This window comes from Colossoma macropomum, unplaced genomic scaffold (genome assembly GCF_904425465.1).
Source record: "Colossoma macropomum unplaced genomic scaffold, Colossoma_macropomum, whole genome shotgun sequence".
Taxonomy (NCBI): Eukaryota; Metazoa; Chordata; class Actinopteri; order Characiformes; family Serrasalmidae; genus Colossoma; species Colossoma macropomum.
In genome coordinates this window covers 9406745-9422075 of record NW_023494809.1, presented here as the reverse complement: position 1 = coordinate 9422075, position 15331 = coordinate 9406745, and the positions used below count along the sequence as shown (strand labels likewise).

Here is a 15331-nt window from a genome sequence, read left to right as displayed (position 1 = left end):
TGACATCAACGATTTGGTCAAACATCAGCGTAGAAATGACACTGTCTCTTGACAGCACTTACAGTGAGACCAGGTTCTCCCTTTTGCCCTGTCCTACCCTGCCAAGCGCAAAAAAAAACAAAAAACAAAACACTAAATTAAAGCATCAATTCAGCAAAAACATCACTACTGTGATCTCCTCAAATGCTACATACAACTACATAGTTAGTTACATAATTAACTAGAAGGGAGAATTTGTGAAGTTGGCTTGACACAGACTAACACTTCAAAATTTCAATTAAAGCAGTTGCAAAGTGGTGTTAATCCTTTTTCATGACTTAAATTGGGTTTATATGGTAAAAGGTAGTTGGTCTGGTATTGCTACGAGGTGTTGCTAGGCTGTTACTATAGTATCCCAGGTGGTTGTTATAGTGTGTTAGGACGTTGCTATGCTATCACAAGCGCTTGCTAGGGTTTTGTTAGCATACTTGTACGATGGTGACATAAGAGGGGTGTCCAAAAACATTTGGCTACAGAGTGTATACTGACTATGGTGGAATAAAAGGTAGAGGTAAATGAAATTCTGCTAGTTTACCAATTGTGAGCTGTGTTAGCGTCTGCCTACATTGTCCCTTTAAATGCAAATAACTTCAACAAGATCATTTTTCACAAAAAAATCATAAACATGTTTTTTCTATGGTGTTTACCACAGGCCCTGTCTGTCCTGGGTCCCCCGGGCCTCCTTTGTCCCCCTTCCGTCCCCTCTCGCCTGTGAACCCGCGGTCCCCCTGCAAACAGTACCAAGGTGAAGTTGAGGTTTTCTTAAGGAATAGGCTATGAACCAACACCGCAGGCCCAACAGTCTTACCTTCTGCCCAGGAATACCCTCTCCTTGGGGTCCTCTTGGTCCTTGTAACCCCTGGTATCCAGGATCTCCCTAGATGGGTTAACCAAAAAATGAAAATGTATTAAAAATTAAAGCAATAGTTTAGCAAGAAATCAAATGTACAGAATTTCCCTCTCGCCTCATGCTGCTCACATGGACCATCGAGTATATTGACGAAGTAAAAACCTGTTTTTTGTTTAACTGAGGGGCTGGAGACTTATGTTCTTAACTAGAACTAGACTGGTCAGCAAGCTAACAGGCTAAAAGATAGCCAGAAGTCTATTAATATCACAGACTTGAATGAAAGTACTTACGGTATGATTAACTGTAAAACAGCTGTATAAAAGTCATTTGTCACTTGAATGGATTAAACGCTTCAAATGTTTGTGTTTCAGTCAGAAGTTGCATCAAACCCAGGCTGAATCCTAAACGGCTCTGTACTCCCTAAATAGTGTGCTAACTATGAAAGTTTACAAATTCTAGCCTCCACAGCCAAATAGTGCATCATTTATTGAGTCCTAAATGACTATTTCTTAGCTATATTTGGCACTATTGGGTGCAGGATCCATTGTTTAAATTCCTTTCCATTTAATAATAATAACAATAATAATAATAATTATTATTATTATAATTTTTATTTATATAGCCCTTTTTTATTCCAGTGGCAGCTCAAAGTGCTTTACAGACAGATGATAAAAACAGTTATACAAGAAATTGTAAGTATTAATTTAGAATCACAAGAAAATGACGAAGATCAAATTAAAAGATAAACACCACGAGACAGAGTTTTAATTAAACGCTACGTTAAAGAGATACATTTTTAGATGTTTCTTAAAAGTGAGCACTGAGCTTGACTGTCTAATAAAAGGTAGAATCAAGTTCCACAGTTTAGAAGCAGAATAACTGAACGATTCTCTCCATGTTTTCTGTATTTTACAGAAGGTGTTTGCTGAAGGTCAGTATCTGCAGATCTAAGATCACACACTGGAACATAAACAGACAGACACTCTGTGATGTAAGAGGTGCTTTAAGATCATTTAGAGCTTTAAAAACTAGTAGCAGAACTTTACAATCTATCCTCAATGATACATTCCTAATGACATCACCGAGAGGTAGCATGTACAAAGAGAAAAGCAAAGGCCCTAAAACTGAACCTTGGGGGACTCCACAAGAAATGCCAAATCTTTTTGCTAAAATGATTTCCAAGTAAAATCATAAATTGTCTATTACCAAAATATGATTTAAACCATTCTAAAACTATACCTGAGAGGCTGACACAGCATTCAAGACACTGGATTAAAATCTTTTGGTTAACGGTAGCAAAAGCTGCACTAAGATCTAAAAAAACAAGAATAGAAGGAATTTGTGCATCAGCACTGAGCCTAAGGTCGTTCATAATGTGAATCAATACTATGGTTAGATTGAAAACCTGACTAAAATCTGTCATGTAACTAAGACTTGCGGTGGTAATTTGGTGACCAAAAAGTACTTATAAAGTACTATGTGTGTTTTATCATATTTTAAATTTTTTTACTTCATATTTAATTTTTTTTTTTACTTTAGATACTAAACATGTATTGACTGTTTGACTATGTTTGGAGAAAATTGTGTACATTCGATTTTTTTTGCCAAACTATTCCACTAATACAGCTCTTCAGTAATACCTGTGAGGTGAGGCAGTAACTATGCCATGAGCCCCATCATAATGACTAACTCTAATATTCCCTGCTTTGTTAAGTAGAAGAGTTCATAAATGAACTAATGTGGTACTTCATATTTATAACACTAGTTTAAAATCCCTGGACCAAGTGATGAAGTCATTCTGAGATGTTTACTCTTAACTTCTCTTACCTTTGGCCCTTGGATGCCCTCTCCTGGCAGCCCTGGTGGACCAGGTGGACCAGTCTGACCAACTGAACCCTGCAAAAAAACAACGGTACTGAAATTTCTTCTCTGTGTAAACAGGTCGGCCTCTGTTTATGTGCAGGAATGTCTTAAGTTCAGTGAAGCATCTGGTATCAGAACTTCTAGAGCATTAATAACCCTGAGAATCAGGCCTTTGACTAAATTATAAATCCTAAAAATGTTCATCATAGATGTTGCATTAGAGCCACCTAGAGGGCAGGAGATGAGCTACAGTTTCAAAACACCCATTACAAACACAATTTGCCCTTCGTTGTCACTCAGATCATTCAAAATCAGTATAAATGACTGAGAGACAATTTAGCCAATGAGATATGAAATTCAGATGTGATGCCAAATGAAATATGCCAACAAACACCAAACACTTCTATAGCCTCTACAGTAGGATTTCTCAAGTACTGGACCGCAGACCACAAATGAGCCACGAGGCACCCTCTGGTGGTCCTCGGGAACATTACTAAGGAGAAACCAGTTGTCCATTGTGGGCCAGTGATGGTACTTTGTCATAATAATCAATGAAAAAATTGATTTATTAGTACAAGTCATGCAACAATGGTGAACAAGGCAGCTTCATATATTTTTGGCCCCTTGCCTCTAGACACAAAATACACTGCCCTGAAATTGCAGTCGTCCACTCATGGGTGAAAAATGTAGCTTAGTTTGCCATCATTCCACCTGATTTCAGATAACAAGCTTATGTTCAACTATTCTGCTGATATTTAATGTTCAGTTATACACATGGCATGTTGTGCCACCCAAAAATTGCTGTTAAAAAATTCTACTATAGAAAGAACTCAGTCAAGTAAGAAGTCAGTGCCCATGCTGACCCGTTGAGGATGAGCTTACAAACACGTTTCAAACTTACATAACGGCAGTGAGCAGAATACCCTGCAATAATCCTTTCAACTCTCTCAGTGTTGCTTAGGCTAATGCCAACAGAGCCAAAATGTTTGGCTGTCATTTTTTTCCTTTGGGATATTTTCTTTTTCTCTTTTTTAATGAGAATCCTAAATTAACAAAGAGAGAATTTTGTTTTCTCTTTTTCATTTGAATCCTCAGAATACTGGAAATGGCTACATGGATTAAATAAAATAGCTTTAGTTAAGAAAAACAAATACAAAAGCCTTCTTTCATTTTGAAGGTCTGAACTTGTGTTTGAGTGTCTAGTAACCCCAAAGATTGTAGCTTGAGGCTTTCAGAGGGTCCAAGTGATTAACTAGGGACCCTCAGTATTTTGCACTTCGAATGATGGTGAAATAACTAACCTTTGGGCCTAATAGTCCAATGCCTGGTGGTCCAACTGGCCCAGGCGGTCCTGCAGGGCCTCGATCTCCCTGAGAAAGAAAATGTCCGTAAGAAAACGTGCCAGCATGAAACAAATGAATATTTATCTTGACATGTAAGAATACGTGTTGATGACACATTACAAAGACAGAATGCTCCACCCACATACTGAAAAAAATCAACCTAATGAGAAAGAATACAGAAATTTAGAGTGTGTTATTAATTTCAAATTTTTATTCTATATGTGTTTGAAAAGCCATACTGTTAGATTAGATTAGGTGAGGTTATGTATTTTGACAAAAACATCACTTTTGTGAATTGAATTTCATTAGATTTTCTGCAATATTCTGTAAAGCTTGTCCTGCCTATCAACAGTAGCATGTGTTGGCAGAGCATGGTTATGTCAATAGGAGCAATTCTGTATAGAGGTTATTACTTTGGTAGAGGGTAAATGCATTTCTCCTAAAAGCACAGACCTGTTTTTCATAAAAAATTCTCACAAAAATGAACAAAACATTACTATATCAGAGCTAAATCACCTCTCATCCTCTCCTGTAAGTGACAAAAGCTATCAAACAGCTGACTTGTTTTGTACCTTTGGTCCAGGTAAGCCTTTCCCCTCTGGCCCCATCTCTCCTCTCAGTCCTGGGGGACCTTGAAGTCCCTGTGCATTACATGGGGGACATCAACACAATAAACACTGAATGATTCTATCGATACATGCAGTATTTACTGCAGCTGGAGATGCTAGCTTAGAACAAAAATGTGGGCTGGCTGGTGGACCTCACTGAAGTAGTTCATAGTAAGTGAAACATATTTACAGGTGGTCCAGGGTAGCCATCTCCCTTCAGCCCAGGTGGTCCCATAAGTCCAGGCAGTCCCTTGTCCCCCTTAAGATCAAGAGAAGAGATTCAAGAACAGGACAAAGAGTTATCATCTTTAATAGAAATAGGACTTAAGTAGTCCTCGACGGCAGTGTGCTTCACCTATATAAGTACATGCAATAGTTTCAACACCCCTGGTCAAATGACATGTTTTGTTGATTTTCAAAGTGAAAAAAAGTTCATCTTCCACAGAGAACACACTTAAATATGTCATTTTTGGCTATTTTAGTCATTATTTATTGCTGAGTTTACAGATTGGAAATTTAAAATATGAAAAGTACCATAACTTTTGCACAAAGCACTTTTTTAAAAGTTAAATTCAGTAGTTAAAATGTGCATTAAAATGTGTTTCTGTAGAGGATGCGTTCACTTGTTTTCACTTAGAAAATCAACAAAACATCATTTGACCAGGGGTGCCCAAACTTTTGCACACAACTGTAACTACTGTTGCCGGTTTGGACGAACTTTACAGAACATTGCCAAAAATCTCTTTCAGCCCAATGAGAGAATCAGATGCGCAACTCATTTCCAAAATGCGTGTATTTGTTCAGTTTTAAATGATATCTTATATGTTCGTTAAATGTTGGGATAGACTGGATGTTGCTTTTAAGTTGTGTTATTGATATTTTTAGAGATAAACATCTGATAAGCTAAGCTAAGCTAAGTTCACTGCTTTCAGCTATTGGAACACTGTTAGCTAGCTAAGTTGACATCTTAGCCTACACCACTAGCATTGTTGGCATGGCTGCGTAGCCTAAAAACACTGATTACTTGACAGGAAATACACTAAAAACACAATTTTAAATTAATTATGCACTGTAAATGTACATGGTTTTACAAAAACTGAGCTACGCGCTACAATTAGCATGAACGAGAATTTCTGTTGACATTCTGTAAAGCCTGTCCAACAGAAGGGATGCATTTGCTGCCGGAGAATGGGTGGGTCATTATGTACACTGCTATGACCTTTTAGACAGGGGCTTTGATTTGATTCAGCATTGACAGCAAAATACTGTATTCAGCTGGATTTTGCAATATTTAACCTTGGGTCCAGGTATCCCGACTCCTCTTTCCCCAACAGGTCCTGGTAGTCCGGGTTGTCCAGGATCCCCCTATGAAATAGACATATATATCTGAACCAAACTAACTAAGGCTTATACACCAATCAGCCGTAACATTAAACCCCCTCCTTGATTCTACACTCAATTTCCATTTTATCAGCTCCACTTACCATATAGGTGCACTTAGTAAGTCTACAGTAACACACTGTGGTCCATCTTTTGCTCATATACTTTGTTAGCCCCCTTGAACACTGTTCCTTAATGATCAGAACCAGTTCACATGGCTGCCATTTTGCTCATTGTGCCACACATAGCGTGGAAACAGGGTAAATCAGTCAGCAGCTAAGAGAACGTGGAGGTAAAAAGGCCCTGTGAGCCATTTGACGGTAACTACTATATCTCTGAGGTAACAGGTAACCTAGCTAACATGATACATATGAGCCTAGCTAGCTAACCATAGCTGAGGTAGCTAGCTAAACAAACAAATATTAGACTGTCTTACAATTCAACTCAGAATTTGGCCAGATATATCTTAGTTTGTCTTTTTGTCTGTGCTTGTAAGAACTGCACTTCAGGGCTAAGGCCTAGCAGTTCAACAAGCAAACAACAGGCAAAATGGATTTGTGACTTTAATCCAAAAACTCTCTGCCATGTCAGTAGTTTATACAATCTGTTAAGTAATAATTCTGGGGTAAAAAACTGAACCTTGAGGGACTCCACAAGAAATGCCAAATCTTTTTGATGAATGATTTCCAAGTAAAACCATAAATTGTCCTTTACCAAAATATGATTTAAACCATTCTAAAACTGTACCTGAGAGGCTGACATAGCAGACTCGGAGCTCCTTCAGTTCAAATCAACCATACAGTAATGTTATAACAAATCTCTGTTTTTTGGCAACCAGGAGACAACGCTAACCGCTAAAATGGAGCTCTTGGCATAGTTCCTTTCTCCAAGTTCAAAACAGGACTTACAACGTACAACATTTTTGGTGATGGGCTAATTAGAAGAAGAATGTAATATCTGAAGGTACATCTCACAAGACGATTTCTGTCCTGTTGGGCGACATTTGTTAAGCTAAATAAACCCACTTTACTGGTTTAATGCTATTATATTATTAACTAGGGGTTCATTTTTGTTGTTTGTTTGTTTGTATCTGTTTAATTTTAGTCTTAACACTGAAGTGACTTTCAGTCCAGGTTGTCTGAGGTCATTTATGAATCAGTCAGTCAGATCTCTTTGCAAATAATATCACCGGACCCCCTCTAGTAAAACTAATCCAGCTCGAATAGAGCTTAAGGCTAAAATAATCGCTTTCTGGGTACGTTTGTGTTTGGATTCTTTTAATTTTGACATATAATACTAAACTTGGAATCATACAAAATCTCATTAATGTTACCTTAGCACCTGGTATACCCCTTCCTGGAGAACCAATCATTCCAGGGAGGCCCAAAACCACCTGGTTTTCCCTATTTGAGAAGAAACATGTGTCACGCAGATGTCTGACAAAACTGTTCAGATTTCCATTTTATTCATGTAGTCAAATAGAAGTACTGTTAATTAGATAACAATTAAATTGCTACATATTGCTTTGTTTATCATTTTACCTTTTCTCCAGCTGGGCCGGATGGTCCCATTGGTCCTGGTTGTCCTCTTGCTCCTTTCTCTCCTCGGTCCCCCTTTAAGAATAAAGCACGTTATGAGAGAATATTGTGATGCACAAATTCCATCTGACAGAAATATTAGTTATTTATTTTCTATCTACTTGACCTCTATTAGGCAGGACCTCATATATACCTTCTCTCCAGGAAGACCTTTACCAGGTGGTCCATCTTGTCCTCTAGGCCCAGGAAAGCCTATGTCACCCTAGATAGACAAGATTACAGTGTATATGTGTCTGTGCCAAATGTATTATTGTTTTGTTTTCTTTTATTGGTATTTTTTATTTATATATTAACTTTTTCCCAGTTTTCTCCTTAGTTTAGCTGCTACCAAGTCCAACCCACTAACTATATTATTGGACAGCTGAACAAGCTTGGGTGTAATAGGGCGAACCCTTTAGACAGTTGTGCCAATCTGGAACGCCAAACGTTTTTTGAGTGGTGCTGAAACATCTTGGTTAAAAATTCATCAAGTGAACATGCCAACCTTTGGGCCCATGGGTCCGTCTTCTCCTGGAGCACCTGGCTCGCCCGGTTTACCTTGAAAGCCAGGATCGCCCTACATCACAGAGTGGAATGTCCATATATATTTATTTTTAACAATTTATTCAATTTCTTACAATTCTAAAAATGGCTGGACAGTAAAAGCTTGCAGGCTCTTACTCATTAGATTTTTTTTAAGTTTTTTTTTCCAGGATTGGTATTTTAAAGCATCTTCAAATGCAAATATTTAACTTTTACTTCATAACAATTTGAATGAAATATTTTACATTCTACCCCATTACTTTTCTTCTACTATTCCCAGTTCCAAAATAATGTATACAGTGGTTTTATAAAAATGAACTACTGAGGTAAACATTATACCAGTCAACCCAAAACTCCATGTTGTACAATCTTAGTACAGTTTTCAATTATCTTTCCAGTACAACCTGTGAAAAATCATTGCTCTTACCTTGGGCCCTGGCTCTCCGACACCTTTCTCTCCAGGTGGTCCACGTTCTCCAGGGAAGCCACGGACTCCCTGAGAACAAAACAGAAAACTTGTATTTCTTCTGGAGTCTTCTGATGAATTGCACTGTTTCAGATTCTTCATTCTTCAGTGAAGTAAACAAACAATTATCTTACCTTCTCACCAGTGATTCCTATCCCTTGGACACCTCTTGGACCGGGAGTGCCCATAGGTCCCTGGATTCCCTACAGATGTAGATAGCAGAATGTAAAACTTGAGGCATAATTGGCTAAGACATCACATATTTTCATATGATATAGAGTCATAGGCAAAAGTTCAGATGACATGTTCTGCTGATTTTCCAAGTGAAAATAAGCTAACACATTCTCTACAGGGAACAAACTTAAACTTATATATGGCATTTTTTGACAAATTTTGGTGAAAAATTTCAAAGATTTTAATGAATATAACAAAAAAAGAAAACATAAAATATAAAATGTGCCTTAACTTTTGCACAGGCCACATTTTATGTTTAATTTTTTGTCCCAGTATGTTAAATTGAATGAATAAACAGAAATCATGTATGTCCTCTGTACAGGATACATACATTTACATTAATTTCACAAAATCAATGACAACATCATTTGACCAGGGTCGAACTTTTGCATACAACTGTATTTTATATATTTGTACATGCTGTGCCTCAGTTCTCATAAGATAACCGTCAACATGTCATGGTATGGCAGCATTCTACATTATACCCTATAATTACAAACCTTTTCTCCTTGAATTCCCAATCCAGGAGCCCCCACTGGACCAGGAGGCCCTGGAGGCCCTATGTTCCCCTGTGGATGCACACAAATTAAAGAAGTAACATCGAATACTTTAAAGTGATGGGTTAGTGAAACATCTTATGTATACAGTTTTCTCCTCAGCCAAGACATGCTTGGTGACTGAACTTAGTTTTGCACTGGAGCAATAAGGCTAATGTAGTAATTCAAGCTTATAAGCAACAGTTAGCATTGTGCAAACTGCATGCTGAAATAATCACACTTGCCTCAACCCCTGTCAAATAGATGGAGTGCAGTTTGAATTATAACGAGTAGGTCTTTGGATCAAGCCTTTCATCTACTAAGGATTCTCTCAGAGGTCATATTACTCTGTTTAACTCTAATCCACTTAACCCAGTTCAAATTGGCAGACTTTTGCTTCAAATGGTTTATGATGTATTATTTTTGCTGATCTGTGTTGCAATTTAATGATGTAAATAATGTGGGGCAAATGACTCATAGTGCTGAATATCCATTTGCATCCTTCTTTCGAGGTAGTACTTTATTAGATTCATGTTATTTAATTAGGCAACGGAATTGGCATTTAAGAATTTAAAGCCAGTTTGGCTCAATAAAGAGCAAATAATGTTATTTATATTGTGACCTTTGCTAAAAGGAAGTACTGGAAATGTACTATTCGTTTCATACATTAAAAAAAACACTTGGCCTGTATTGAAACTGTAAACAGAATCAGCTATAAAAATGCTTCATCTGTGCATCCCTACTTACTATTACTTCCCATGAGTTACGACCTAACAAGTGATCTAATGTAGCTTTGGGGATTTGGAGACCTTGTGTGTAAAAGTGTGTAATTGCATGCAATGTGCAGATAAACATTTTATAATGTCAGTTGTGATTTGGTCCCCTTCCCTGAGTGGATGAATCTGAAGATTGCAAGCGCTTTGCAAAATTATTCTACGAGAACCTCAGTCAAAACTTGGTGAAGGACGTGTCTTCTGAGGGTCTGAGGGGCTTGTGACGTTAATATGTGAAGACAGACAACCTAATTTTCATTATGCTCTACCTTTTCACCCTTGAGGCCAACTCCTGGAAGTCCTTGTGCTCCTGTGGATCCATTATAGCCTTGATCCCCCTGTATGTATGAAATGTAAAGGCAGGTTCTGATTTAATTTTTAAAACACATAGTAGTTATGTAGATTTTCAGAACATAGATGTGGTGTGTGGTAGAAGGGATTGAGTGTGTACTCAAAAGAACACTGTAAATGATCAGTCCATACAGTTTTTCAGCGTTAGTAATTGTAGAGCCCATAAAAAATACTCATAGGTCATCTACAGGCTTGTGTATTACAAGAGGGAGAGTGTGGGTGTATCTAAAATTACTCACCTTTGGCCCGGGTAGTCCCTCTCCTGGTGGGCCAGGGATTCCCAGTGGTCCTGGAGGCCCTGGTGGTCCCTTGATTAATTGATAATTACAACTTTATGCATGGTTGATACACCATGTACATGTAGTTATAGACTATAGCTCATCTACAGGTACACTGGTCATCTTTGCCATTTCACCACACCGTTATTACTAGGGATGTGCAATCTGACCAAATTTGAGTTCATGAATGGATATCCAGTAAACCACAAGGCAGAAAACCAAAAATGACTTTGGCCCAAAGTAACACAAGACTGTCGGCTTATCGTTTTAGCTGACAGCACTGGTGTTGCATGAAATTTAGCAGCATATAGAGGAACATGTTTTATTATTCAGAAATAGCTGAGGAGAATTGATTTTGTGCTGGATGAGTTACAGAGGCTACTTCTTCAGATAAGCTAATGTGCTAACCAAGCTAACAAATGTCATGTTGGATGCTGATGAGGACTTAGCGTCTCCTACATGAGGTATTTTCTCCTCAGTGGAGAATGTGCCAACATTTTATTTGCCAGAGAAATTTTTTCATTGTTTCTGGACCTAGCTAACATCCGCTAGAGTAGCTAGCCTAGGTTAGTTGAGTAGCAGAGGCTGCATCTTCAGATGAGCTAATTCAGCTAACATAGGTAACAAGTGTCATGTTGGATGCTGATGAGGACTCATTGTCTCTTACACAAGGTATTTTCTCCTCAGTGGACAATGTGTCAACATGTTATTTGCCAGAAAACACATTTGCATTGCTTCTGGACCTAGCTAACGTCCGCTAGAGCAGCTAGCCTTAGTTGAGTAACAGAGGCTGCATCTTCAGATGAGCTAATTCAGCTAACAAGTGCCACGTTGGATGCTAATGAAGACTCATAGTCTTCTATGGGAGGTAATTTCTCCTCAGTGCTGACATGTTGTTATTTGTCAGAAATATATATTCATTGTTTCTGGACCTAGCCTAGCCTGGTTAGCAATAAAGCCAAACTATCTTTGCCTTCTCAGACTCATGTTCGCACACTCTTGTTTTGAAGTAGCAAAATATAACATAACATACTCGCAAATATGAGAAAAACCTTCTTCCCTGGTAAACTGAGTACTCGAGTACCCTTGCACATCCCTAGTTATATCCACTTACAGGTAGGCCTGGTTCCCCAACTCCAAGTGGGCCAACTGGACCTGGCCGTCCCTGGTTTCCCTTGTCCCCCTAGAACAATACAGAGTGTGTCAGATGTGGAAAATTGAAGGACAGTGAAGGATGTTTACAAGATTTTTTGCATTAAAACTGCAAAAAAAATCCTTAAAAAAATTAAAGGTTGCTAAATGGTTCTTGGCTTCAACACATGTTTCTAGGTTAAAAAAAAACTTTAATTGGTCTACAACCACTACATTATACTGAGAATCTTTAAAAAGGTCCATCACACATTTTAAAAAAGTTGTTATTTAAAGCGGTGGTTCTCAAACCTGTCCTCAGGGACACTTGAATGGTCCACATTTTTGTTCTATACCTATGATCTACACCCTTTGTGAGTTGGGTTTGAGCAAAAGACGGACCATCTGAAGGGTCACTAAGAACGGGTTTAAAAGCCACTGCTTTTGATTGAAAGGTTCTTTAGGGAACCAAATAAAGGTTCTTCTGTGACTCCCAAAGAACACTTTTTGGTTGCATTTGTCACCTTTATTTTTAAGAGTGTAGGTGCAGACACATTTGAAGTGTCCTGTGACAAATTTACTGAAGTAGGCCATTTTATTGTGCCAAATCCACAAAGCCCTCAAGCAGTAGTTTGCAAAATTATGCCAAGTCCCACATAGTTAACTGCTGAGGTTTGATGGAGTTTTTCCTTCACTTGCTGGAGGAAGTAGTGTTTAGAAATGGTGGTGATTGGCTGAGAGACGTGCCGTTCAATTATTTTGGTCAACTGCATAAGGGGTTCAAATGTTTCATTGGCCACTGTTCTAGGATACATGCTTCTCTGCGTTTTGCATAGATAATCCCCTTGATGCCAAAAGAGAACACTGCACATTGGACCATATCGGTGAAATATGAGGTTATTTTTCAGAATTTGGTAGAATGCTTCTCTAGGCATGTGTGGGTTATGTATAATGTAGAGTATCACATACTTTTGTAGATGATATATAACTTGAAAGCCTTCATTTTTGGGCCTACAGCGCAGCATGCTAACAGCACATATTAAAGCTCAGATGTTTGTTAAAAATAGATAATTCCTTAAGTGCAGTGGTGGTTCACCTTAGGACCAGGGAATCCAATGCCTATGTCCCCTTGAGGTCCAGTCGCACCAGTAAGTCCGCGGTCACCCTACAAGCAAATTAAATGTGAGCTAATTATAATTAGCAGCTAAACCTTCTGCAATGTATCACCCACTAAAATTCAGCAAGCTATTGTACATTCACAGGCCACTTTATCAGAAACCCATGCTGTTTCTAATAAAGTGCAAAAGCTTTATTTAGTTTACTGTTTCATGCAATTTATTGAGTTATCTCAGTCTCACGGAATTACAAGGGTGTTCATATTGCTGGAAAGCAAACTTGCAGTTCTGGAGGTTGCTTAGCTGTTACTGCACATCTGCCAAATATGCTACACTTGTGAGCAAGCTGTGTTGCTATATCTGTCAGTGGTCTACAATTCAGCTACATGTCAGCGACAGAGTGGAATCCCCCCCCGCCTGTGACAGATTGTGATTTGATGTTGTTGCTTTGGTACATGAAGCGCGTCTGAATAAAGCATTTGACATTTAGCAAGAATAAAGCTGTCTTTCTTCCCACACTTCATTCTTCCTGATGCATCTGTTAAGTTCTGAGAGTATTCTTTGTTAAATTGCTCTTGCCCACACATAACATGGGAAAGACCATTCTATTGCCAGCCTGGCTAACAGACAGCGTGATAAAAGCAATATTGTGTCTATGTTTGTTTTTTCTTTCAGGGAGACATGCATCCTTTACAACCTTCAGTAAAGAGAAAAAGGAGCAAACAGTTCTTACTTTGGGACCTGCCTGGCCCTCTGGTCCTTGGTCCCCTGGTGGCCCTTGGAGTCCCTGTACCAAAAAAAAAAAGAGAAATTCACATTATTGATGCCCCGAAATGGAAATTTCCATCTGAAACTGCAACCGAAACTCGACACTTGAGATGCTTTTGAATAAATGTACTGAACATAAAAACTGCAATGCAAAATAGGACATAAAAGTGCAAAACTGAGCTGACAATAAATCAAAATGGTTTACACAAAATAAACTTACTAATATTATTACCGTATGTTATAATATGTTTCTACAAAATCCAATGTCCCCAAAAACAGGACATCCAAGGCAATGAATGATTTTTTTTTTGTTTTTTAGTTGTACTTTGTGCTTTGGCTGTTGTTTATGAATTATTGTCACTTCAAAAGCTGATCTACAGATGGTGTTAGCATGCTAGTGGTGACTTTCCTTTCTGCTTCTGTTGTTCTGCTGTATTCTGTGTATTGAGCAGGATGTTGTGTTTTCAAGAGGTGTCAAACCTGTGGTGGAGAGGTTCTTGGTGTACAGTGATTTTAAATCACTTTTCTGACATCTGTTGTAGAAACTGTGAAATGGCTCTACATCTTATTTTTGGTGCTAACATGGCTGCCATTATTTGTGTTCAGAGAGAAGTTTTTCAAACGCATGTATTTATTATTGATGAATAAAAACACTTGTAAATGCCTGCTACACTATATGGACAAAAATATTAGGACATCCCTCCTAGGTGTTTCAGCCACACACATTGCTAAGAGGTGGACAAAGTACATAGCCTTGCAGTCTCGATAGACAAACACTGGCAGTAGAATGGGTCGTACTGATAGGCTCAGTGACTTTAAACATGCCACTGTCATAGGATGCCACCTCTGCCACAAGTCAGTTTGTGAAATTTCTGTCCTGCTGGATCTGCCCCAGCCAACTGTAAGTGCTATTATTGTGAAATGGAAGTCTCTGGGACCAACAACATCTTAGCCACGAAGCCTAGGCCCCTTAGTTCCAGTGAAGTTAAATCTTAATGCTTCAGCAGACCAAGACATTTTGGACAATTGTATACTTCCAACTTTGTGGGAACAGTTTAGGGAAACCCCTTTTCCTGTTCCAGCATGACTGACAGCCCCAGTGCACAAAGCAAGGTCCATAAAGGGCCTGGCTGGGTGAGTTTGGTGTGAAGGAACTTGACTGGCCTGCACAGAACCCTGACCTCAAACCCCATCAAATACCTTTGGGATGAACTAGAATGGAGATTGCGAGCCAGGCCCTCTCGTCCAACATCAGTGTCTGACCTCACAAATGCTCTCCAGGATGAATGGGCAAAAATTCACAAAGATACACTCTAAAATCTTGTAGAAAGCTTGTAGAAAGTGGAAGCTGTGGAACCAACTCCATATTAATGCCTATGGATTTAGAATGGGATGTCATAAAAGCTCCTGTCAGTGTTTTACATAGGTGTCCCAATACTTTTGTCCATATAGTGTATGTCACATTATTCTTGACTTGAA

General features: G+C 38.6%; 1 protein-coding gene across 1 annotated transcript in view; it reads right to left on the bottom strand.

Moving 5' to 3' along the window:
• Window positions 1-15331, bottom strand: part of col28a1b (collagen, type XXVIII, alpha 1b) — a 34798-nt gene that overhangs the window by 6674 nt on the left and 12793 nt on the right. The window contains 21 exon segments of the mRNA XM_036558561.1: window positions 63-98; window positions 687-767; window positions 848-916; window positions 2717-2785; window positions 4054-4122; window positions 4668-4736; window positions 4894-4962; window positions 6000-6068; window positions 7417-7461; window positions 7463-7486; window positions 7625-7696; window positions 7815-7883; window positions 8166-8237; window positions 8631-8699; window positions 8804-8872; window positions 9404-9472; window positions 10482-10550; window positions 10803-10871; window positions 11956-12024; window positions 13066-13134; window positions 13818-13871. Of these exon segments, the coding sequence (XP_036414454.1) occupies window positions 63-98; window positions 687-767; window positions 848-916; window positions 2717-2785; window positions 4054-4122; window positions 4668-4736; window positions 4894-4962; window positions 6000-6068; window positions 7417-7461; window positions 7463-7486; window positions 7625-7696; window positions 7815-7883; window positions 8166-8237; window positions 8631-8699; window positions 8804-8872; window positions 9404-9472; window positions 10482-10550; window positions 10803-10871; window positions 11956-12024; window positions 13066-13134; window positions 13818-13871 (1350 nt within the window).